Here is a 27,363-nt window from a genome sequence, read left to right on the forward strand (position 1 = left end):
TTAGTAATGTTAGGGTTAGTATAAACCTCGCTTAAGCCCTACCGACCCCGCCAGTATTTAGTTTTGTTAGGTCATGCGAGACTAAAACCAGCGGTGTGATAAGTCAAGCGTAATCAAACATAACGAATGCTATTAGGGTGATTATTGAATATTGAGTTGTTACTATTATGTTATTACTATATTATTATTTATATTATTCAGCTAGGCATAAAAAATAAAATAAAAAATTATTATTTATATTATTAGTTGTCTAATCAAGAATTGCGTTAGGAAATACGCTTGACAGATCACCGTCAAGTCCTCCACTTATGGGTAGGGTAGTGTCAGCTTAATATTACAGGTAAATTCTCAATTGTCTCGTAGTGACCTAATGCTCACAGATTTCGTCTACAGTATTTTCACCTCCCTAGTACTCTTTGTGCACATAGCTTTGATTTTCTAAAAAAATTAGGAGTGTACCTGGTTTTGTTTTTCGATACATTGAATACAAAAAGTTTGACAATAATATGGCAGCCATTTCGTGTGGCAAAACGCCAATTTTTTTAATCTAAAGGTAATTTTTGCCAAAATTTGAGGTGACAACTGAACGAAATCTTGAAAAACTAGTTTTGTTGTCAAATATCTGGATGATTTTATTGTTTGTCTAAGGTGCAATAAAAAAAAAAACCGGCGAAATCCAGATTAATGTAGCATAATGGCATCTTCGGTACCGTGGAATGAGGTGAAATTGAGCAAAAATACTAATCAAAAGATATTGCTCTTACAACACTAGGCAATGTTAACGTGTCCTTAAACGCCACTTTCGCATGATTCACATACCTGTCAAAGTTAACCCTTGCACGCTCGGTGCAATTTTTCATATTTTCGAAAAATTCTTCTAACTCAGTCAATACCCAATCAAATTTGATCAAACAAGTTTCTAAATAATAAAAAAAAAGTATTGAATTTACTTGAAGTAATCTTAGTTAAGGGTTAATTATGTTGAATTTGGAGAAGTGAGTAAAGCTTGATAAAAGCTCAAAAAATGTAATTTTCAACAATGATCATTCCATACCATTCTGCTGGAAACCACAAAGATTTTAATTTCAGAGCTAGTTTTTAGCTTTTTCAAAAAACCGAATTGAAATCGGTCTAACGACGAGCAAATTTAGCAACGAGCAGCTCGTGAACCAAAATAAACAAATTTTAACCTGAAATATCGTTATTTTCGTTTCCAAACTAACTGTAAATGATATTTTTCAGTACAGAAATCATCATTTATCTTGAACATATCGAAAAAATCACAATGCCAGAAGAATGTATGGAATTCAATGGTGATCAATTTCACCCCAATTTACCTAATAGTACCTTATAGAATTATCGAATTTATTTCATTAAGTAGACAATAAAAATTCCACCAATTGCCATAGAGGTTTACTGGAGCACATACCAGTACTTGTTTTAAAATTATACTATTTCGAGCAAAATGTACATGAAGCTAGTTAATTGGAAATTGTTATGAATTGATCAATTTCACCCCATTCCATGGTACCTGAGATTAAAGCAAAACTCTAGATTAGAGTAAACGCAACTGAGCTCTTAATGTGAAATTTGCTACAATTTGTTGTTTTCAATTTAGTATGCTTATCCTGCAGTTAAGAAGATTACTTAATTTCTTTTTTAAATTATCTGAAAACTATTCCTCAGAATCTTTTTACTAAATATTCCTGCGTATAACTAAATGACGTATAACAAAATGTCTAACATCAATGGAAAAATCGATTTGTTCTTTTTCTTGAGAGTGAATATTTTAACGTTAAGATTTGTGTGGATATATCCAAATTAGATGCACTGTGGAAAGCGAAAAATTCAAGCACTGTTTCTGGTTATTGTTTTTGATAATGGAGACAGGTTATCTACCCTAGTATCTTGTAACACATGGAAGACCTGACAACATCAGGGAAACTGTATGAGTCAGGATAAAAAAAAGGAATTTACTTTTAGTGCGTTTAAATAACAAACAATTGTGTTAAATCACTTTTAACATATTAAAATATAATAGCTTAGTAAAATATTATGCCAATTTTCAGTTTCTGATTTGGTAGTGGTAAGATTACAATATGTGATTTCTCGGATAGAGTTTTAGAGTTTTTCTTAGAGCTCATATCTCTCTTGGCATGACCAACAAAGTCCAGTATTAGAGAAAAAAATAATTCAGTTGTGAGAAAAACTGCATTTTTTCATTAAATTATTTTCAAAAAAAGGCTGTTTTTAGAATAGTATTTAGTCATACTTTTTTTTAGAGCTAGTATTAGTAGTCGAATAATGTACGCTTATGTGTATGTACTCACCAACTTGCGCAGTTAAATCAAAGTATCATGGAAACATCATTATGATAGACTCTTAACGAATACTTCAGCGACACGCCATTATTACCTTAACTGTTTAAAATATGTTAAGATTCTACTTTATTTATCTTTTTCTTCTTTTTCAGTGATGATAATGATGCAGTACTATTAGCGCAGATTCCGGTGAGTTTTTTTTTATTTAATACTAGCTGATCCAGCAAGCTTCGTCCTGCCCATTGTTGTGTTTAATTTAAGGTGAAACGGGATTGTGGTCTTTTCCTATACAATTTTGAGGTTAGAGTTTTTTCTACTTTTGTAGTTTGTGCGTAAAAAAATCGGCTTCCACTAAATAAACAGCACTCATATTGCTACTTCAGGCATGCAACAGTTGTGAAAACAATTAATAAAAGTTTCATGTACGTAGTCTTCATAAATCAAGAGAAAATTAGATTGCAAAATTCGAGTTGATCGCGATCACGTCCCGTTTCACCTTAATGCAATTTGTTTATAGTCTGCAAATGCACCATGAATCGGCCATAAGTTATGATCAAAGTCAAGAGACAAATCGTTTTAAATGATCGGTTTTGTCGTAATGACAATATCCTCAACTTTTGGCTTGTGTTCATCACCACTATTCTGAAAATAGCCATATTGAGTGATATTTGGTCATTTTTAGCTGTTTTTCTGGCATCAATCTGATTTCGGGAATACCCATATTGGGTGGTATCGAGTTAGTATTGAGCAGAATCATTTCAAATCGCCTGGAAATACGCGAAAATTTAATCGACCATTTTTGATTTGAATGAAACTTTGCACACGTATTTAGCTTAGCAAACTGAGCATTTTTCACAGGTGCAGAGATTTTTTACACCCATGAGTTACATTCTAAAAGGGCGTATGCCTTTTGGCATAGGTTTTATTCGAAGCGTAGCCCAGAAACCGCTGGTTGTATAGAAAAACTGTCTGAGAATGAGTTGTAGGGCATTAAAAATGCACCATAAAAAAATATACACTGTACAAAAAAAATTTTTTTGACCAAAAAATAATTAAAAATAAACATTAAATTTCAATTTAAAAAAAAAGAGTTGAATTTTTTTCTTTTTTTTTTTTAAAGAAACTTGACGTTAATACGCAACTTTTAAAAAAAAAGTTCAAGATGGAGAAATGAAAAATATTTTTTTTATGGTAGATTATTTTTTTATGAAAATTCTAATTTAAACATTTTTCAAAATATTTGTATTCTGATGATTTTAAAAGATGCAGAGAGTCATTTTAAATCAAAAAGCTCTTGGTAGTTAACATTCTAAAGGCATTGGTTTTCGAGTTATTTCTAATATAAGCTCGAAAAATTATAATTATTTGGGAAAATACACGTTTTTCTTAATTTGTCCATGGTTCTCCAGCAAAAACCATACGTTCATTGGAATGCTTGATCAAAAATATACAATTTATTCTTTGACAACAAAACGATTGGGCGAACGGTTCTCAAGAAAAGAGTTAAATGTTTTAAGTGATATAAATATATATAAGAATCAAATATTTATTTTCCAGTTTTATTATCTTAAGAACATATTTTTTCATGACATAGATACTTTACAGAACTAGTTTCACCTTATATTTCATATACATCATAAGTAAATGATTCGTCATCTTTTGAAAACAGCTTCGTTTGTATCTTATTTTCTGAAATCGAAACAAAAGAGTAATACTTTTGTGTGGCAGCTATTATTATAGATTTTTTGAAAATATTGCTCCATTCTGTTACTCCTTGTTCATATTCTTCATATTATACCCAACTAAATGACATTTTTGATGATTTTTTATTACTTTGCTGATTAGACCAATCATACAATTCTTTTGCGCTTGTGATGGGATGTTCATGTTCTTTAGCTAAACTTGCATTTCCTGCCATTCGTTTTAATATGCCACCAATTGCATCGCATGGGCCTTTAACATGAGAAGTCGCAAAAAAATGCCACTCTGCATCGACGTTATATTTTGTTTTGAACTTGCAAAGTTTTTTCTATTTTTATATTGTGAGGCAGCTCCATCAGACATTAACATCGCTTTTTTCAACTCTTGTTGTTTTCAAAAAACTCATTAATTTGGCAATGAACACCTGAACCGCAACAGTATCATGATGGAGTACTTCCGATATTATGATGAAGCTGGTATTCTTAAGTGTTCCAGATTCTGAATAGTAAACAACGAAGGGATGAATGGTGGCTTGACTATCATTCCAATATCTAAACGAATCACAAATTGATAAAGACGTATTAAAATGAGCTTGACTGTTCAATGTTTTTAATTTTGCAATAACGTTTTCGTTTAATTTGCGTAGGCTTGATGAGCACCGATGACCAGGAAAGGGTTTACAGCATTTGGGCTTGGTGTATTCCATTTTTAATTTAATCATCTTCACAAAATGCAAACTGTTACTAACACATCTGGAGTAGTGCAATCGTATTTATATACGAAAACAGATATTATAATTAACCCAGTAGTTATTGGTTGCGTACTTTAAAAACAGTAAGTATCAGTAAACAAGTAGGTAGTGTTGCACGACAAACATATTTTTTTTAAAACATTCGGCAAGGGGGAACGTGTAGGTAGGCTAAGTTTTAGCGCTTGAGTTATTTATCCAATCGTTTTGTTGTTAAAGAATGAATTGTATATTTTTGATCAAGCATTCCAATGAACGTATGGTTTTCGCTGGAGAACCATGGACAAATTAAGAAAAACGTGTATTTTCCGAAATATAATTAATTTATCGAGCTTAAATTTAAAATAACTCGAAAACCAATGCGTTTAGAATGTTTACTACCAAGAGCTTTTTGATTCAAAATAACTCTCTGCATCTTTTAAAATCATCAGAATATAAATATTTTGAAAAATGTTTGAATTAGAATTTTTATAAAAAAATTAATCTACCATAAAAAAATTATTTTTCATTTCTCCATCCTGGACTTTTTTTTAAAAGTTGCGTATTAATGTCAAGTTTCTTTTAAAAAAAATAAGAAAAAAATTCAACTCTTTATTTTTTAAATTGAAATTTAATGTTTATTTTTAATTTTTTTTGGTAAAAAAAAAATTTTTTTGTACAGTGTATATTTTTTATGGTGCATTTTTAATTCCCTACAACTCATTCTCAGACAGTTTTTCTATACAACCAACGGTTTCTGGGCTACAACGCTTCGAATAAAACCTATGCCAAAAGGCATACGCCCTTTTAGAATGTATCTCATGGGTGTAAAAAATCGCTCCATCTGTGGAAAATGCTCAGTTTGCTGAGCCAAATACGTGTGCAAAGTTTCATTCAAATCAAAAATGGTCGATATTCGACCATCGGTGATTTGGCGCGATCTTGCTCTATTCGGTTATTTTCGGCTGTTTCCCAGAAGTTGTCATCTTACAATTCAAAATGGTGTCTGAGGTCAACTTTTAGCTTCTTGCATCATTCTGGTTTCGGAGGTACTTATATTGGGTGGATTTGGTCACTTGAGGCTGTTTACAAGAAACCGAAATTCGTCATCTTGGTCTTCAAAATGCATGTGAAATCAATTTCTGACATCTGGGTGTCATTCTAGCTCCGGAAAGATTAATATTGAATGGTATTTGGTCATTTCCGGCTGTTTGCCAGACACCAGAAGTCCCCATTTTTGAATCCAAAATGGTGTCTGTGATCGAAAAGCTTCCGTACATCATTCTGGATCAGGAGATACTCATATTGGATGAAAATCGACCATTTTGGCTGTTTTCCTGTTCCTGTTTTTGTTTCCTCGTTACGATTCAAAATGGTGTCTAAGGTCGATTTGTGGCTTCAATGCATCATAACGATTTCGGAAATACCCATATTGGGTGGTATTTGATCATTTTCCGCTGTTGTTCAGAAACCTTGGATTTCACAATGGTATTTGGAGACATTTTCCGAATAGGAACCGGAAGTTGACATCCTAAATTTAAAAATGGTGTCTGGAGTAGAGTTTTGGCTCCTGTTCATCGAACCGATTATTTTAGTCTGTTTTCGGAAAACCCGGTTGAAATATCTGTTTAGTTTGTATGGAAGACCTCCCTCCCCTTCCGGGGGAATGTCAAACCACCATAGAAATTTATGTTTTGCCCCCAGAAGTCTCCACATGCCGAATTAGGTTCCATTTACTTGATTAGTTCTTGAGTTGTGAAGAAATTTGAGTTTCATTTGTATGAGCCCTCTCTTCCAAAAGAGAAAAGAGTGCCGAACCACCATGAAAATTTTTCTTGCTTTCAAAAACCTCAACATATCAAATTTGGTTCCATTTACTTGATGATTTCTCGAGATGTGCAAAAATTTGTGTTACATTTGTGTGGAACCCCTCCCTTCCAGAAGAAGGAAGGGGGGTCGAATCATTATGGACATATAATTTTCTCTAAAACATTCGCCGGCCAATTCTGGTTCCATTTATTTTGTTAGCTCTCGAGATGTGCAGTAATTTGTGTTTCCTTTATTTGGATCTTCTTCTTTCCAGAAGAGGGAGGGGTGCCGAACTATTATGGATATATTTGTTACTTCTAAGAACATTCACATGCCAAATTTGGTTGTATTTGGTTTATTGGTTCTCGAGCTGTGCGAAATTTGTGTTTCATTTGTATGAAACCCCTCCCTTATAGAAGATGGAGGGTCATATTTGTTACCCCTAAAAACATCCACCTGCCAAATTTGGTTCCATTTACTTGGTTAGTTCCCGAGATGTGCAGAAATTTGCGTTTCATTTGTATGGAACCCCTCCCTTCCAGAAGAGGAAAGGGTGTCGAACTATCTTAGTCACGTTTCTCGCCCTAAAACCCTTATACACAAAATTTCACACCGATCAGTTCAGTAGTTTTCAAGCCTATATGGATCAGACAGACAAACAGAGCTGAATTTTTATATGCTTAGAAGATATAATACAAACCATTTTTGGGGCAACAACATGTCTTCTGAAAGATTCCTGATAAAAAATCCTGAAGATAAAGGTGGCGAACTAGCAGGTTTGACATGCCTACCGGAAACCAAATTATGCCTATCCTACTTATCACGCAGAAAAAAATTTAATCGAATCAAACAAATTTTGGTTTGTTTAAAACCAAATAATAATAAAATAAAATATAATAATAAAAACTTTGTATTGTTTTCTGACTAACAAAATGGGCAGTTTATTTCAATTAAAGCATTTTATTAATTCAATAAAACCGATTGCTTGTAACGAATGAACAAGTTTTATTGAAACAATACGACATTTTATTGAATCCAATAAAGGCTTTTATTAAATTGAAACAGGGACGTCTATTTAATCAAACCAAACCTATTGTTAAGTCAAATATTTTTTTATTGTTTTCGAGAAGATAATGAATTTGCAGAATCAAAAGCTTAATTTGAATAAAAGCCCAAATTAATGACAAATCATTACAGTAGTCAAAAAGATTATCTATTCTCTAGCTGGTCATTACATTGATTTTCGAAATTTTTCTCATATTCGCGAGAAATCATCGATTTCAGTGTTTGGAAAACAAATACCGTAAACCGTAATAATTCTGCGCAACCTTCGCGCAATGTTGAAAAATTCCAAAATCAATTTCAATTACTTAATTCGAAATTTAACCAAACAGTTAGGCAGATTGTAACGCTGGAATGCCAGGAATTCACTTTGAGAAGAGGTTGACAGGACAGAACTGCTTAGATAGTGCACACTAAATAATGATTAGGAGAAATAATAAAATTGGTAATTGTTTCGATAGAAAACACGATGGAAACAAACAAACCATTTTGATTGAAACAAATGTAGCGTTTCAAAATTATTTCTAACTATGTCGTTGGAATGTTTTAATAAAATGTTTGTTTTGAAAGATATCGTTAAGATGATTGAAACAACCCAAATCGTTGAATTAATTAACAATAAAATTTTTTTTTGATTCAAATCAGAGATTTTTTCTGCGTGATATTGACTATCGCCTGCTGATGAGAACAACGACATTTTCAAATAAGTCCCTATTACCCGTAGCTTTGAGAGGTTACTTCGAAACAAGTTATGCCTTGGTAAAGTAAAAGACCTGTTGTAGTAGCTGTAATTTCCACTGATATTAAAAAAAATTAAATTAACCTAATTTCCTTTAAATCGATGGCAATAAAACAGTCAACGTCATGGAAAATTCTGCCCAGCAGCAAGTACGGTCAGTTAACACGATGTTAACACAAGCAGAAAATTGCTCTATTTGTTTGCTAATTTAGCTTGAGTTCTGCTGTACCATTTGTAAATCAAACAGTTTCCAAGAGTCGATTGAAACCAGAGACTGTAACAATCCACGCTCAGTTTGTATCCTTCATTAGCACCTGTTGTTCGATAAACCCATAGTAATTAGCGAAAAAATATCAGCTCATTCAGCCGGCTCAAACTGGATTAGCTGGCGAAGCTGGAAGCATCCCAATTAAATTAACGAGAAGTGTGGCATGTGGCTAATGTCGAGTTATTTTTTTTTATTCATTTTTTCTTTTGCAGACCGATGAGCTGATGGTTATTGACAGTATGTTTTCCCAGGATCTACTGAAAGAAGATATGGAGCATTGCGAGCAATTGATTATGCCGCCTGCCACACCAATGTACATGTTGGATCATATGGATAAAACGCCTACTTTGGAGGAGTATTACGATCCCGTGTTCGATTTCAACGTTGATTTTAACGGGGAAAGTAGCAGCAAATCCAACTGGTTTTTTTCTTCTTCGCTCAAAAAAGTATACGTTAAGATGGGACAGACGTGCACTTTCAATGTTTCATACCAGTCACTTAACTATCAGGATCTCTTTGTACGAATTATGCTGGTCTGCTCAGCACCGGAGGATATGCACCAACCAATATATCGTTGTCAAAATCATCGTTGTAATGATAATACAAATCCTAGTGAGTATTTTTTTTTCTTCAAAGGATTGAATGTATCATTATATTTTTTTTCTTGATACAGAAGAGGTACAGGCCCATGTGATGCGTTGCTACAATCCAACCGCCACTTACGTCGGTGTTGAGACTGGTGTAGCGTATAAAGACCGCTTGGCAGTGTTGATACCGCAAATAAATTCGGTACAAGATCATGTCTCCCTTAATGTTTCGCTGAGCTTTCTCTGTCAAAATTCCTGTCGAATCATTAGTCGTCGTTCAACGGCTATCCTTTTTGTTCTGGAGGACGGTAATGGACGCATACTGGGTAAAAAGTCCTTATATTTGAAGGTGTGCAGCTGTCCGAAGCGGGATAAAGAAAAGGAAGAACAAGCATTGGTACCGACGAAACGTAAAAACCGTAAGTTGCATTCTTGAATTATTCAACTAGAATAAAAAAGTTTCACTTTTTTCAACAGCTGATTCATTGCCTGGCTCCTCGGCAGAGAAAAAGCCGGCTAGAGAGTCTATCGCACACAGCCATCCTTCTGACCAGATTTTATCGGGAAAATTGGCCTCTATCAAGAAAGAACAAAGGTCACACGAATCATCGCCGACAGCAAGAAAACATCGTCATCGCCGTCATCATGCGAGACGTGCGCGATCGCTGACACCTTACAGAAGCCAAGAACTAGTAGCTCACACGGCTACTACGATTACTGTACCGATGCCGAGCCTACAAGCGGCCGTCAAGGTGGCCGAATACGCGTTCGGGGTTGTCGCAGGAGAATTGGTGCGATGTGCTAGTGAGGAAGAACGTAAGAACTTAGCTGCCTATCTGACCCAGATCCGCCGGCTGCAGAGTAAGTACGAGCAGTATCTTTAAAAAAGCTTTAACCCTTTGTTGGATCTGATCGTATAACTATAATAAGTTGTTATCTAGGCTAGGAACTTAAGAGTTATTCCACCATTCGACATTCGAAGAAAACTTGAAGCACTTGTTTTGAAGTGGATCACTATGGGTTATTATCCTTCCAGACTGTTGAAAAAGATGTCTAATACCATGATTGCCTTTCTATAACGATAAAATGTGATGTGCAGGGCAAATAAAAATAATCAAGAATACTACAAACAAAGGAAAGGAATTATGTAAATAATTGGTGCCATTAAACATGTGTGGCATAAACCATTAAAAAACTACTTAACTATTGCAAAAGGCATCCAAATAGTCACTTCAAATTCATATTCAATATTAAACATTTGGAGTTTTTGATTTACTCGATTTATTCCTACAGCGGGGTCTACTACGAAAGGCTGAAACTCAAAAGGCTGAAACACGAAAGGCTGAAACACGAAAGGCTGAAATCACGAAAGGCTGAAAGCTACATAAGGCTGAATCACGAAATGCTGAAAATCATAAGGCTAAAATTCACAAAGTTCATTTCTAAAAGAACACTCGCAGCCTACGGCCGACTCGATTGTCCGAGATGTATGCTGTCCTTACTCGCTATCGCTCGTTCGGACTAAACTAGGGGATCACACTCGCGGCCTTCAGCCGTCTTGCCCTGAATCATCTAGGAAACGCGTACAAGAGTCAAGTGTGTATAGATTCAAATGTTGCCGAAAATTAATTTTCCATTGCACAAACCAAATAATACTCAAACATTGTACTCTGTCACCTTATAAAGGTTTGTTATCCATGTGTCCGAATTTTTCAACGATTATGATTCAAGTTACAAAAGTTTCAGCCTTTCATGTTTCAGCCTTTTGTGGTTTCAGCCTTGTGCATTTAGCCTTTCGTTATGAAACATACTTTTTAGCTTTTCGAGTTTCAGCCTTTCGGGTTTCAGCCTTTTGAGTTTCAGCCTTTCGTTACTAACCCCCGGCTCTATTATCGTCAGGTTTTACCTTTCATCGTCAGGGGGTGAATGATATGCTAGAGCGTTAATTTCTTGCACGATGGTACTACATAATTGTAATGTATTACTAGAATAACACGCGTTTACTGAGTCAAATACATTTATTTAAAACTTCCATTCGCACATGGTTTTTTCTCTATCCACTCTTGTTGACAACTCAGGTTGCATCAGAAGAGTCGAGGGGTGCCTTGATGGTGTTTATTACCTATACCACACCCCCACACCTAATTGTTTAAAACGGATAAGGCCAATATAAAAACATTAAGACTATTCACGGGATCCACTCTTTCTCCGGCGTTCGTAAATGTCATTCAAAGACTGAAATCTGAAAGAAATAAATGTTCTTTAGTTTCTTACCTCCTCAGAACTTTGCCTACATAATCCCTAAACTTCCAAAAACCTCTGTCAAACCCTATCAAACCTAACTCCTCGTCACTATCATCACTCAAATGATCTGCGTCCACCTTTTGCTTTTCGACAAGATCTTCATTAGGACTCTCCAAACCAATCTCCATATTCTGCCCCTCCAAATTTTCAGGAACCACCGACTCTCCTTCTCCTACACGTCGTTCCACAGAAAGGTCCACTATAGGTGCCTTCAACGTAGACGTTTCTGGTATCAAGGGCGGATCCATAAACGATGCGTCATCTTCCTCATCCTCTTCGGACATAAAAGCATCAGGTGGTAACGGTGTATGTTTATTACAAATTTGATCTTCGCGCGAAACGGTGCTCGAAACCACCGGCATCGCTGCAGCCCGGTAGTACTCAAAATTTATTCGTTTATTCACATTTTCCGTCCTCGTAAGCCCTTGCCTTAGAACTGACGAACTTCGCTCAGGATTCCTGGTATCGGTTATCATCTGATTGACATGTCGTTTAATTTCTCTTCCTGAATCCGTAAGCTTTACCAGGTAACTCCTTCTCCCGATTATTTTTGTCACAACTGCTGGTTTCCACGCTGCTTTATTAGGATTTGTGTAGTCTCGTACCATGACTTTATCGTCTACTGTATAATCAACCTCTCTGGAGCCATGATATGAATCGATCTGAACAGATTGCCGTTTAAGAACTGCTTCCTTTGCCTTACGCTCCATTTCCGTAGACGTATTCAACTTCATAGGCTTCATGAGATCTAAAGATGTTCGAATTCGACGTCCCAACATCATTTGAGCAGGCGTCATCCCCGTAGTACAATGGTTTGCTGACCGATAACCCATGAGAAAATTCGCAACTATATCTTTAATACTCTTCTTACCACTTGAAACCGATTTGATAAGCGATGCTTTAAACGTTTTAACTGCATTCTCCGCTTGTCCATTCGTTGCTGGGTGCCCTGGACTTGTCACCAACAGCCGAACTTCGTTGGCCATCAAGAAGTTCCGAAATTTTCCTGAAGTAAATTGAGAACCATTGTCGCAAACAATTTCCTTCATGAGACCAAACCGACTAATGCACTCAGTGAGTTTATCCAGTACAAATTCTGTGTCACACTTAGTCGTTGGGAAAACTTCAACCCATTTGGACAACGCATCAACCACTATCAGGAAACTCCAACCATGAACTGGTCCGGCAAAATCCAGATGAACACGACACCACACTGACTCCGGCGGGTTCCACGGAATAAGCGTGGCTTTCTCTGGTGAAGGTTTATTGGCTAAACATGCTGTGCAACTTTTGATATGGTTCTCCAAATGATTTCCCATTTTACAGTTCGAAGCGAGATTTTTGAGCCGAGCTGCCCAAGCATTCACGGTTTCATATCACTCCTTTTCGCTCTCGCAAAACACCTGCGTTCTTTGTGCACTACAATTGGTGGCGTAAAATGCTTTGAAAGAAGTGCACACAACTGTTCATACGTCTTGTCAGCAGGAGCGGCCGGTGTGCACAAATCCCGGAGAAGCTTGTACGTTCGCGGTTCACAGTAGTTAATCAAAACTGCCTTCATCATCTCCGCCTCCACCTTGTTAGCAGTAAAGTAATGCTCCAATTGTTCTTTGTAAAGCTGCCACTCTTCATGTTCACCGTCGAAATTCCGGAACACTGGCCCTTGCGCCATGTCGATAATTCTTCCGACCGTGTGAATATTTTACCACTCGTCGCCAATGTAATGTATTACTAGAATAATACGCGTTTACTGAGTTAAATACATTTATTTAAAACTTCCATTCGCACATGGTTTTCTCTATCCACTCTTGTTGATAACTCTCGCCAAACATGTGAAAAGGGCCCATGTGCCATATGTAAACAAGCCAAATTTTCTCGTTTTTTGATCAATACAAGCGAAATCTGCTCTTACCAATAAAATTTATTGATAAAAGAATTCACTTTTTATCAAAAAATCTTATTTGTACGAGTAGATTAGGCTTGTATTAATTGAAAAACGTGAAATTGTGGCTTGTTTACATATGGCACATGGGCCCTTTTCACATGTTTAGCGAGAACTCAGGTTGCATCAGAAGAGTCGAGGGGTGCCTTGATGGTGTTTATTACCTATACCACAATAATGCAGAAGATTAGTTCTTTATGACTTCATTAACCCCCCGGATGAAAATTGGACAAACCTGACGATAATATATATATAAACAAAATCATGCATGATCAATGAGAAAAAAACTGTCTCATGAATCATCAAAAAAGTAGTCATCATGAATGACGCCACATTTTAGAGAAGGAGTTCTCAGATCGTGCTTCGCGGAGCTCTTGGTTTTCCGCGAAGCTTTTGCGGGTGCTCTGCAACAAAAACCAACCTCGAAAAACAGACTTCATTTCGGTCGAATGATAACCGCTTTTGCCCGGCATAACACTTTATAAGCTAAATGTTTGACGGAGCACATGCATTTATAAATTAATGAAAAAATGTCCTCAATTTTCTAACGGATTCAAAACTGTAGGTGCTCTGCCAAATATTTTGGCTTGAAGAAATGGAGCGTCGAAAAACCGTGACTGAGCAAAAAGCTTACTGATCATTAAGGTGTTGTAACTTGAGGCGCCCTAATTCCGTGCGGCTCTTTACTCCGTGCGTTTCGGATCAAAATGTAAAAAAAATATGTATGATTTGCAAAAAGAATGTTTTGAGGTGTTTTTCTGTACACAGAAAATCATTTTCAAACATCCTTTTTGAAAAATCTTATATTTGATATTTTTTCACAGTTGACACTAAGTGCACGGAATAAAGAGCCGCACAGTATTAGGGCGCCTCTCGATATACATAGTTTGAATTATCGCTTCCTGTGCTTACTGAGAAAAGTAACGGAAATGATAATTCATTTATTATTATAGAAAATTAACGCCATCTAAAAATATGCACTCCCAATGATGTGCAGACGATTGCAATTAACGTATGTCGTATGTCCAATACAATGAATCTTTCGAATGTCAAATAATATCCAAATCCAGATTTTGTAACCTCGAAAAACCCTGTATGTTAAATTTCAGCTAAATCTGATCCCATTTAGATGAACCGAACGTGATCGATCAAGGACCGATCTTAACTACTATTCCCGTCATTCGCCGACCTTTTTTTAAATAGCTCTTATTATTAGAACGTTAGTAAAAATCAGTTCCTTGAAGCAGCAATTTTCTTTGCGTAAAAAATCAGTATAGGGGACACATAATAATTGGCACATAAAAAATAAAAGAGGAGAACTAATTCCTTGAAACAAATCAAAGCGTACCATACCATTCATTTCTCATGCTATTAAAACAAATAAAAATAGTGGAATCATGGCTGCGTGACCTTTAAGTTTCAAACCTAATTATCATTTAATGTTTTTCATCTTAACTTTGCTGTTCGTAAACTTTATGACTTTCACTTTGAGCCTAAGCAGATTTATGGACGTAGTAAAAAGCTAAAAATAATATTCAGGTTTGATTCTAAAAAATATATTCTTTGGCATTCAAAAGACAATCTAAGACTTATGTTTCGTATGCGATTCGCGCGGTTTTCGCAATCAAAACATCTGACGACAAACGTTTCTTTTCCCTATTTTTGTTTACGGCCGTATTCGTCTTTCGTACGAAAAGATCGATTCGAACGAATTGGAAAGTGCTAATCCTGTTTTCGATTGAGCTAAATTTAGAGATATTTGAAAGTTTCTGATTTTTTCGTACGGTTGTGATACGTCCGCAAATAATAAAATAAGGGTGATTTCGTCCATCTTGTGAGAGCTACCAACAGAATAACGTTGATCAGAACGTACGATTTGTGCACCAGCTGCAGGAGATTTAAACCGGCGTGAGTGAGGTCGGGTACGATATACCCGAGAGCTTTTATGCCATAAAGCTAATTACTTGATCACAACATTAAGAACTGGATGTTATGGGTATCTTCTACCCACCTAATCCACGACGGGTTAAATAATTTGCGTTTAAAAACTTGTCGGGTATACTGTACCTTACTTAGGCCGGGTGAAACGAGTCAAAAAAAAAACTACGATTCGTTCTTTTAATTTAGAATACCTGCCCAATGTAGATATTCTTCAATATTCGCGTAGAATTTCTGCAAAATATTCAGAAAATTCAAAATATCTGTTCAGATTTCATTTCCAGTTTCGAAATCAAAATAATGTGCAAAACTATGCATGCCTGTCAATCGATATCATGTGATCCTTACCAATTCTCGACAGAACATTATTCCGTAGCCTTTTATTTTGTCGAATATAATTTTCACTGTTCTACAATAGTCACTGTTTAATAGTTTTAGAAAAATCCGATTAGCAATGTTTTTTTTTTGCTTGGTTTTAATTCAGGCTTGTGAGTTATCAAAACAAATATTCTAGTTAGTGTTATAAAAGTCGACATTTATATTTTACTCAGTTGAATATTTTAAAACTTCATTTACTTATTATTCAGTAGATCTTAATACTGAAGCGAAAAAAACAACAAAGGTTCAAGGGGTCATATACCTTTTTGCTCGAATAAGATAGGAAAATTTTAAGCGTGTAGAATTTTTTTATTATATTGAACTCCTAATTTTCTTACAGTACAATTTCTCACCAACAAAAAAAAAATATTTGTTTAAGAAAAATATCAATAATTGATGAAGATATGACCGTCTCCATAAAAAATTGTTTTAAGAGACTTGCTGTGTTCACGATGGAGTTATACCGAGTACGTGAACGATCATTATTTACATGAGTATTTTGTTTTCACTGCAAACGGGAACGTTTTTCCTGAATAATCCATGTTTGGAGCGCTAAAAATTAAATAATTTTTTTCGGTTAGGTAAAACTTTGTCTTTCAAAAAATGATTGTTCAAGGACCGACGACGTTGAAAACGAACGCATTAAAAAAAAGTCAGGAAAATCGGCTCAATCGTTTTTCAGCAATTGGTGAACACGGCAGTCATTTTTTTGCAAAACACCATTCCGGAATAACTTTATACCCGAGTTTGATGTTCAGCTTCTGCGGCCGCGAAGAGACGCGCTTCAAAGCGCTGTAATTTTCTGTCTATTGCTCAGATCTCTATGGAAATCTGTGAAAAGTTTTTCAAGAAATTGTACTTTAAGATAATGCAATAATTTTTATTCGATTTTTTGTAAATCAAAAGATATATAACCCCTCAAAAACAAATATCGAAGGTAATACGAAACTTAGTATTATGTAAATGAATAACGATGTGATTTTCTAATAATGATTGTAGGGTACCTACCGTACAGCCAAAATAAATGCGACCTATCATACTTCGTGGCTTACCCACAGTATTAAAAACCACGTCTTAGGAAAGACCATGTTTACTTTGTTTCTACGCGTAGGTATTTCAAAATAAATAGTGTTCAGAAGTTGTCTGGCGTTGGCGTTGTCTGCGCCTTGTTGTATATTTTTGGCTTTGATACGACATTTCGGTGGATATATTTCATCATCCGAACCTAAAGTACCTCAAGTCACACCCACTTGCTCAAACACTTCATCCATCCGAAAACTATTTACCCGAATGCTCTATCCACTTGATATTTTGTGTTTTATCCGTTTCATGAGAAGTTTCATAATGACTATTCGCCCAAAAACACTCTATCACCTGAACCACTGGTATCAATTTAGTTATATTGATGATTGAATGACAAATCTATTATCATCCAGAATAACATTATTAATGTATGTATAAATTTTTCTAGAAATTATGTTCCAATAAAGATGTGTTGAAATAGTTCTGCTGACAAAGCAAAAAAAAAATATTTTTTGTGAGGAATATTCACGGCTACGGTTGTTGCCTAACATTGTAACCGAAATAAAAACGTGGTTTATGAGTGTGAGTTCTAAAGACAGTGCAAAAGATAACAATAATGTAAAACAATAAAAATAAAATGTATTATGTAATGTAAGTTGTGAGCTGGATTAGAATATAATGTACAAACAGTGTGTAAATTTTATTAGATAGAAAAATATGCATCTACTTCGAAAGCGAAGGCAGAGCACGTGATGTTAACCAATCTTTTTACATTTCATTTGAGAATGGCTATGTAAGATGTGATAATTGCCCAAAATAACAATTGTTATATTTGGTTTCGAAATAAGAGCTACTGTGAAAGAAGAGAAAGCTCACGTCCCATGAAAAGCAAACAAAACATAAAACTGGGCAATTAAAAAAAAGCTTTTGCAACAGGTGTGTCTTTATATGTATTTTAACAAAACACAAAATATCGTAATGGATTTGCAGATGTCGCAGAATTTCATGTAATGTTGTTTTTTTCAAGTTCAAGGTTTGAGTGTAAATTAGATACGAAGAAGAGTAACTTTTGTAATTCGAGTAATTGTTTCATTGTTCTACAAACATTGGATATTCTACTATATCTATCGGGTTATCGATTTCGGGGGATGAAGTAGATGAACTATTCTCAAATCAATAGAACAATCGGATCAACGATTTTGTATCCTAGGGATATGTGAGATACAGCGCGCGTGAAAATGGAGTTGCTTTAGAGAGCAGCGCTTCGTGCTGGAGATAAGAACACATTATTTGGAAAAACAAAATTATCAAATGATTGTTGAAATCACAAATGATACTGCCGGTAGGCTCGTCGGTCTGCAATATGCAGTCAAAGTTGTTTAAAATAAAGAATAGACCAAATTTCTTTGTTTCAGAGACCCGAAATATCCGAAGATCCCGACAAATATAAAAATGCCCTTTTATGATCGAGTTGTGTTTTTCTTTCAGTAGCAAATGGATTTATTTTATAATATTTCTCATTAAAATTATAATTCAAAAAATGAAAACAAAGCAACCGCTTTGTCACATAACAAAACAATAAAAAAAATAAAATTATTTTTGAACAGTTAAAAATCTATTCTCCATTTCGGTGCGAGGTATAAAATGTACAAAACATGAATAAATTTCAAACGGTAATTCTAACAGATGAAGATAACCACTGAAAAAAGAAACGAAAGCTGCATATGGAAGCATCCCAAGGAATCCTATTATGATCCTAAGGGAGGGACAGATATGATCACAACAATCGACGAATTATGCAGTCGCGTTCTAAGATCATATGAATTTGATTTTTTTTATCAATCGATTCTAACTAGTACCGGTTCGTAATCCACAGATCTTGGAGTTTTCGTTATTTTCTTCTACCGTCATCTCCATCTATCAGAATCGTCGGTGAAAATTGTTTCAAATAACATTGACTTCATAAACAAGTTCAGACTAAAAAAATGGTCACAATCGAAAGAACGAATGTGGTACTAAAACTGTAAAAAGGCATTATATAATAAAACATCTAACGCCTTTACATAGACAAATATAACAATTCGGTTACAATACGGTTGAAAGTAACGAGCGATTGTAAGACTTAGCAAAAGTGTCTTATGGGTTTTATAAAAAACTCAAGCCAAATCCCGAGAATATTTTCCGTTGAGTTATATGAGAAAATATGTATGAAATGCGTATTAAAAACGAATAAACCCATTGTGCGGTCCGGTGTAATAAACGATTCATAATCGTAAAAACTGACTCGTGTTTGTCGAAAAACTCGACAAACGATGGAAATCTTAAATCGAGGAGAATAGTTTCTAACTAAAAAGGAGAGACATTATATTAACAAATAAAGTAATATGTTAAAGAAAGCAAAACATTCAGGGTCAAATCGACCCGCTCAAAAGATGATCCTTAAAAGATTTTAATGCGATTAAACAAACAATATTCTAATGATTTTAACATAAATAAGAGTGGAGATGACGCCTAAGGCTGAAAGTCTTAACAGAAACGAATTAAAATTGAATAAGTAACAAACACGATCGAAAAATCGATCCGAATCATTTAAAGATACAATTGTAAATCACTATCAAATCTGAAAATTTTCAACGGTATTTGATTTTGATTGGGTTTGTGGCCGTTTCATACAAAGTGTTGTGAAAAAGTAATATTCAATCACATTCCGTGTAAACTATTCGCTTTAGTTAATATGTAAAAAATATGAATATAAGAATATATTATATTTTTACAGGGTATCCAACGTCTTCGGCAATGGTTTTATTCAGTAGGTTTTCTGTAGCAGTCTTATGTAAAAAAACCTGCCTAAGAAACCTACTGCAGAAGATGTTCGATATCCCTTATATATTTTTTTCCGTTGAAAATAATCAAAATATCGCATTAATATAAAAAACTCCAAACCGTGCAGAATAAACTTTGCATGGAACATGTCAAAAAATGGTGCATAAGGTCAAATTGTAGATTGTATTCATTTGTTTAATCAATTGTATTTGCATTTCAGTTACTTTCGGAGCTAGCGTGAATGAAGTTGGATAAAGGGCTAAAAAGACTGTGTCACACTGGAAGGGGCGAAAGTTAACTTGGTATTGTAATAGTATGGATTAAACAGAAAAAAAGCTTTATGAGTGTTTGAAAATGGCAGAAGAAAGAAAGAGAATAAGCGAGAACGAGGAAGAAGAATAATGTGAGAGAAATAAAGAAAAATTAGAGTGAGAGAGTATGTTGGAAAAAACAAAACAGAATGGTTTAGAGAACTGCGAGAGAGAGAGAGAAATGCGAGATAGAGAGAGATAGAAATGCGAGAGAGAGAGAAATGTGCAATAGAGAGAGAAATGCGCGAGAGAGAGAGAGCAAAATGTGAGAGAGATAGAGAAATGCGAAAGAGAGAGGGAGAGCGAAATGCGAAAGAGATAGAGAAATGCGAAAGAGAGAGAGAGAGAGAGAGCGAAATGCGAGAGAGATAGAGAAATGGGAAAGAGAGAGAGAGAAATGCGAGTGGGAGAGAGAGAAAGGAATGCGAGAGAGGGGGGGGGGGAATGCAAGAGAGAAAGAGAGGGGAATGCGAGGGAGAGAGGAATGCGAGAGAGAGAGAGAGAGAGAGAGAGAGAGAGAGAGAGGAATGTGTGTGTGTGAGAGAGAGAGATAGAGAGAGAGGAATGTAAGAGAAAGGGAGAAGAATGCGAAAGAAAGAGAGAGAGAGGAAGAGAAATAGTGATGAAGAGAAAGCGAAGGAGAACTGAGCCGTTGAGAGGAAAAGTGGTACATGTGCCATTTTTACACTTTTTGGGTTTTTTGCATAAATTGATGCAGAACGCAATAACGTACTAGAATATCCAAGGAAAACCGAGATCTGATAAACTAAACCAAAGTTATAGCCAGAACAACTTTTGGTAATTAACATAATCACCATTTCGTTGAGAGCAAAAGTGGTACATGTTCAGTCTGTGCATATTAGATGAATTGTAAGTCGAAGATCTTAGGATATAGAACAATCATGTCTTCAGCAAAGTTGGTCAAGTGATTGAGTACTTTCAGATGAAGATCTGTCTGTTTTGGAATTTTCTCACTACGTGGCGCTAGTGTACCCGTGACTATTTTGTAACAGAAAGAGTTTTATCTGTTTCAGTATCAACTCGTATGCTGTGGCCAATTTAGAAGATAACTCTCTGAAGTCTTTAATATAGTTATATATTTACATACTGGACCCAGGTTTAGCTTTAAGCAGGCCACCGACAGCCTTCCGGAAGATCCAGAAATACCGTAATTGAGGTCAATTTTCTAAAGTGATCCTAGAGCTTCCTAATTTTTTCGAAACTGCTTCTGCGGGATTGACTAGAAACGAAATGATTTCACCGAAAGATCCGGAACTAGCGTAAAATGGCAATTTTCAAAAGTGTTCCTAAAGGTTCCTGTTTTTTTTCGAGACCAATTCTGGAAGGAAAATGATCTTTTAACGAAATATGCTCCAAGATGGCCACCACGTGAACCACCGGTACTACCATAAAAGAGATTAACTTTTAAGAACAGTCCCACATTTTTTCTAAATCACTCCCAGACGAAAATAAATGATCTCATGACAGAATGTTGATGATGATGATGGTCCCGCCACATACCCCTACAAAGGTTTGAGCTGGACGATTTATCTATAGATAATTAATGTAATCACAATTTCAATCAGTTATACAAAAAAAACGAACTGATTCCATTTCCAGATATAAACTTCTTCAAAAACTGTTTACTTGATTCACATCGGTAAAGACGTGAATTGCTGTAGAGCTACACAAAGCTAGCACAGGGTTTTCATGACCTTCAGTCAGACTAACCACAATTACTTCATGTATATTCTCTAAGCATTCAAATAACAATTAAGTTTAAATTGTAAAAGAATCCATTTATATCTGTCTTCCGCGCACGAGGCTCAAACTTATGTAGTCACTTTCTATTATTTCTTAAGCTGCAACAACATAAAGGAAAAAAAATCCATCATCACCACCGCGACGAACACAGTAGTTTTGTCATTATATGTTAAAAAAAGATCCAATATAAAATATAAATAAAATTTTACAACACAATCATATCCGTTCGTAAAAAACTTCGTCAGTTACAGGCTTCAATTAAACAATCAATAAATAAATAGGTTTCAAAAATAAATATTTCATCCAAAATAAATCCGTTGTTTAAACTTCGTCATATAAACTCTCGTCATTGTTAAAAGCTTTTAAATTTCGTTCTGTACAACAGAAACTTTCACGTGTGAAATACATTGTCTCTTGAACTCCGCAAGTGTTGGTGCACGTTTAACATGTCTTGGCATCGAATTGAAAAAATTTATACCTTTATAAAATAATGAATTCTGTGAAGCTCTGGTTAAAAAGAAAGGTGTTCTTATTTCATCCGCGTTTCTAGTGTTATATCTATGAAAATCACTTCCTCTTTCAATTCGATCACACAAATATTGAGGTAGCAAACCATTAATTATTTTAAAAATGAACACCATAGACAAACTCAAATTTACCATCAGATAGCCCTCCGAAAGATCCGGAGTTACCGTAAACGAGATTAATTTTGAAAAACAGGTCCAAGCCCCATCTGAATACGGTGTATATTTTTCCAAGGCTGTATCATATTTTCAGTTCACTCATTTGTCGCTCCTATAACTACATACACTGTCTGCTTTAATGAACAGGTCCTAGTATTTTCCGTGTTTTTTTCAAAACTATCACATGCAAAAATATACCATAATATCAAAGAAAAGCCGAGATCTGATAACTTATACCAGAGTAATAGCCAAAATAATTTTCAGTTTTCCTCTTCCACGGTATTTCTGGATCCGGAGGGCAACCGATAGTCTACCGAAAGTTGAACTTGGGTTCATCGTGTAGTTATTATCTACCAAATAGCAATTCTAAAGATACTAGGGTATTTCCCTTTGAATTGGCCGCAGTCGATCTAGATTATTTAAAATGTCTTCTGTTACATACACACTAGCGCCACAAAGTGACAGAATTCCGACAAACAGATCATCATTCTATAGTACTCAATCACTTGAACAATTCCGCTGAAGACATGAATGTTCTATGTTTTAAGATTAGCGAGTTCTATGTTTTAAGATAATGCATCCTTCATGCTCAGACTGGACATGTACCGCTTTTGCTCTCAACGTTTTCTGGTTGTCATTATTTTTCCCATAGAACAAAAGTGGTACATGTTTTTCCATTGGAGTTTGTGTAAGTTTCTCAACCAGAACTTGTTATGCTTTCATGTACCGTCTTTTGAAACCTTTCCAGCGATGATTTAGTGCAGTTATGTTGGGAAAAATGGTTAAAAATAATTTACTATTTCAGTGTTTTCGTTTATCGCGTCTCCTGAAAAATTTATTTAATGGCACATGTACCACTTTTGCTTTCAACGGCTCAACTGATAACAGAGATAGTTGTTGAGAGATTGAGAGAAGTGTTGTAAGAAACAGAAAACTCATTTCTCACAGTTGAAGCTGAAGTTGTGCACGAGTGTTCAAATAACGACCTACGAAGAGTTCAAATATTTTTTTAAATCAATCAAAATAATGTTCGTTTATCTTTTGTGTTTGTAGCACGAGGAATTTGAGAGTCAAATAACTTGACTATAAGGATCACAATATTTCTTGCTGCTGCAGTTAAGGTAACAAATACATACGTGGAGTTTTCATCATCAGGTTGATTCAAACACCATTACGAGGTACCTGTTTGTATAATTTTTTGTAAAAAGGTTTATTGCACTTTATTCAAACGTTGTTTGTGTTGTGCAAATATGTATAGGTTATGATAATTTTGTAATTGTCCTTAAATAGTTTGTTATAAAAACAAAACATATGTATCGTGAACCGATTTGTATCAGAAAAAATTTAATGGCTCTTTAATGCTTAAAGAGAGATGTTTCAAAAGGGGGATATTTTCGTGAAGCCCTCTTTTCTTTAAAAAATAGCGCTTCGCTGGAGAAGCTGAGGAGTAAAAAAAAAAGATCTCCACTCTGTCTTTACGTCTGGCCCAGGACTAGGGGGGTGGGGGGGGCACTTTTGTCGAAAGGCCCGGGGCGTTTGGCCTGCGAGAGAGAGAGAGAGAGAGAAACGCGAGATAGAGAGAGATAGAAATGCGAGAGAGAGAGAGAAATGCGCGCGAGAGAGAAATGTGCAATAGAGAGAGAAATGCGCGAGAGAGAGAGAGCAAAATGTGAGAGAGTAGAGAAATGCGAAAGAGAGAGGGAGAGCGAAATGCGAAAGAGATAGAGAAATGCGAAAGAGAGAGAGAGAGAGAGCGAAATGCGAGAGAGATAGAGAAATGGGAAAGAGAGAGAGAGAAATGCGAGTGGGAGAGAGAGAAAGGAATGCGAGAGAGAGGGGGGGGGAATGCAAGAGAGAAAGAGAGGGGAATGCGAGAGAGAGAGAGAGAGAGGAATGTGTGTGAGAGAGAGATAGAGAGAGAGGAATGTAAGAGAAAGGGAGAAGAATGCGAAAGAAAGAGAGAGAGAGGAAGAGAAATAGTGATGAAGAGAAAGCGAAGGAGAACTGAGCCGTTGAGAGGAAAAGTGGTACATGTGCCCTGATAACAGAGATAGTTGTTGAGAGATTGAGAGAAGTGTTGTAAGAAACAGAAAACTTATTTCTCACAGTTGAAGCTGAAGTTGTGCACGAGTGTTCAAATAACGACCTACGAAGAATTCAAATATTTTTTTAAATCAATCAAAATAATGTTCGTTTATCTTTTGTGTTTGTAGCACGAGGAATTTGAGAGTCAAATAACTTGACTATAAGGATCACAATATTTCTTGCTGCTGCAGTTAAGGTAACAAATACATACGTGGAGTTTTCATCATCAGGTTAATTCAAACACCATTACGAGGTACCTGTTTGTATGATTTTTGTAAAAAGGTTTATTGCACTTTATTCAAACGATGTTTGTGTTGTGCAAATATGTATAGGTTATGATAATTTTGTAATTGTCCTTAAATAGTTTGTTATAAAAACAAAACATATGTATCGTGACATATCTGTATATAAACCGATTTGTATCAGAAAAAAGTTAATGGCTCTTTAATGCTCAAAGAGGGATGTTTCAAAAGGGGGATATTTTCGTGAAGCCCTCTTTTCTTTAAAAAATAGCGCTCCGCTGGAGAAGCTGAGGAGTAAAAAAAAAGATCTCCACTCTGTCTTTACGTCTGGCCCAGGACTAGGGGGGGGGGGTGGGGGGCACTTTTGTCGAAAGGCCCGGGGCGTTTGGCCCCTTTGCTCGGGCCTGCTAACATGCTGACATTTCACGTGGATGAGAATAAATTACTGAGACTTCGATATGATACCACAAGGCTTCGTACATAAATTAAGTAACGCATGAAGGGCTGAGGGAGGGACTTGAGTCTGCGTTACTTATTGGCTACTATTACACAGGCTGCTGAGACAGTTTCGTAACTGTGATGTTTGCTCGAATTTAAAAAATTGGAAAAAAATTCAGGAGAAGGGGGTCATATTGAACGTTACTTATTGTTACATAGAGTGGGAGGGGGCTGAAGTTTAAATTTTTAGCGTTGCGTAATTAGTGTACGACGCCTTATTGGATCCATTAGTGCTCTACCTATTTGATATTATTGTGCTTTGAGCAGAATCGCGCCAAATGACCTATGGTCGAATATCGATAATTTTCTATTTGAATAAAACTTTGCACAAGTATTTGGATTAGAAAACTGAGTATTTTTCACAGATGGAGAGATTTTTTAGACACATGAGTTATTTTCTAAAAGAGCGTAGCCCAAAAACTTTCGGTTGTATAGAAAAACTGTCTGAGAATGAGTTGTAGGGAATTAATTATGCCTTACAAGAGATATGTGAAGAAAAAAATGGCTCACAATAAAATAAACACTAAATTCCAATTAAAAAAAACGGGTTGAATTTTTCTAATTTTTTTATAGAAACTTGAAGTTAATACGCAACTTTAAGAAAAAGTCCAGGATTGAGAAATGAAAATTAATTTTTTATGAAAGATTGACTTTTTCTAAAAACTTCTAATTTAAACATTTTTCAAGATTGTTGTGTTCTTTGTTTTTAAAAGATTCAGACAGTCATTCAAAATCAGAAGCTCTTGGTAGTTACCATTCTAAATGCATCGGTATTGTTTTGGATTTAAATTCGAAATTTTTTTATAATTTAGGAAAATACAGGTTTTCTTTAATTCGTCCGTGGTTCTCCAGCAAAAACTATAAGTTTATTGAAATGTATGATCAATATTTTACAATTCATTTATTGCCACCAAGAAGGTTCTCTAGAAAAAGGGAAAATTTGATTTTCATTTCTCCACCCTGGACTTTTTTTGAAAGTTGCCTAATAATGTCGAGTTTCTTTCAAAAAATAAACTCTTTTTTTAATTGAAATTTAGTGTTTATTTTCAATTTTTTTTAGTCAAAAAAATTATTTTCACAGTGTATATATTTTATGAGGCATTATTAATTCCCTACAACTCTCAGACAGGTTTTTTAAAATCTCTCCATTTGTGAAAAATGCTCAGTTTGCTAAGCCAAATTCGTGTGACAAGTTTTAGTCAAATTAAAAATGGTCGATTATTTTACTGTGTATTTCCAGGTCATTTGAGATGATTTTGATTCTTTGTTAAATATATTTAAACCATACCAAAACTGTTTCGTAGAATCACCGTTTTGAAATCAGTTTCTGTGTGTGTTTTTTAAAGATGAGTAAGAAAATGCTATTATGTGGTCAAACTCTAAGAATTTTTATATTTGGCTGCAAAACGAAATCACATCGAAAAAAAAACATCCTGAATTTTCGATTTCTCAAAAATTAAAAACGGCGTTATTGTTGCCCCTTAAGGTGGAATTGGTCCCAACTCTGGGAAATTTGTTTTTGTATAAAAATACATCGTAAAATCGTACAAACGAGCCAAATCCAAAAAAAAAAATATTGCATTGTGTAATCGAGTCCGACCTGTTTTAGAAAAAAAACTAAACATTGCTCTCAAGGAGAGCCTTAATAAAAAATGTAAAAAATTTTTTCATCATCGGGAGCTTTCATATTTTCGATTTTTTTTAATAAAAACAATAGTAGATCTAATCTCTTCCAAGATGATTTGAACTATAGTAGTTTTCGGGCAAAATTTTTTGGCTAGAAATTTGATGAGTGACTTCAACTGGACTTACAAAAGTTAAATTAGAAATATGAATACTTTTAAACTGCTGAGCAATGGAGATGGTCGGGTTTGGCTTTTTTTCAAGTACCCGACCCCTGGGAGGGAGAAACGCATACGATGCTGTGGGAGTGTCAAAATGAACCAGAATGAGCTGTCATTGACTGTCAATTTGAACCAACGGAAAAAAGCATTTTTTCGTAATGAGTATTGTTATAACTCGCGTTGCTTGAAAAAATGTTCATCGCTAACAGTTTTTGTATTCATTGTCGTTTTACAAAATATTTTGACTTAGGCCGTTACAAATTTTATTTTCATTTTATGTCACCCCCCCTTCAAAAATCTTGAATATTAGAAGG

The 27,363-nt window shown here is 35.2% G+C and overlaps 1 protein-coding gene across 3 annotated transcripts in view; it reads left to right on the forward strand.

Moving 5' to 3' along the window:
- LOC129722047 (cellular tumor antigen p53-like) overlaps nucleotides 1-27,363 on the forward strand; it is a 55,536-nt gene that overhangs the window by 6,686 nt on the left and 21,487 nt on the right. For 2 of the 3 annotated variants that reach the window (XM_055675268.1, XM_055675257.1), the window contains exons 3-6: nucleotides 2,474-2,510; nucleotides 8,840-9,239; nucleotides 9,301-9,633; nucleotides 9,692-10,075. In XM_055675268.1, coding sequence (XP_055531243.1) covers nucleotides 2,474-2,510; nucleotides 8,840-9,239; nucleotides 9,301-9,633; nucleotides 9,692-10,075 — 1,154 coding nt within the window. Of the gene's footprint in view, nucleotides 1-2,473; nucleotides 2,511-8,839; nucleotides 9,240-9,300; nucleotides 9,634-9,691; nucleotides 11,293-13,580; nucleotides 18,201-27,363 lie in introns of those variants that run through there. The other variant, XR_008727544.1, reaches the window with a different exon arrangement.

Source organism: Wyeomyia smithii, chromosome 1 (genome assembly GCF_029784165.1).
Source record: "Wyeomyia smithii strain HCP4-BCI-WySm-NY-G18 chromosome 1, ASM2978416v1, whole genome shotgun sequence".
In the NCBI taxonomy this organism is placed as follows: Eukaryota; Metazoa; Arthropoda; class Insecta; order Diptera; family Culicidae; genus Wyeomyia; species Wyeomyia smithii.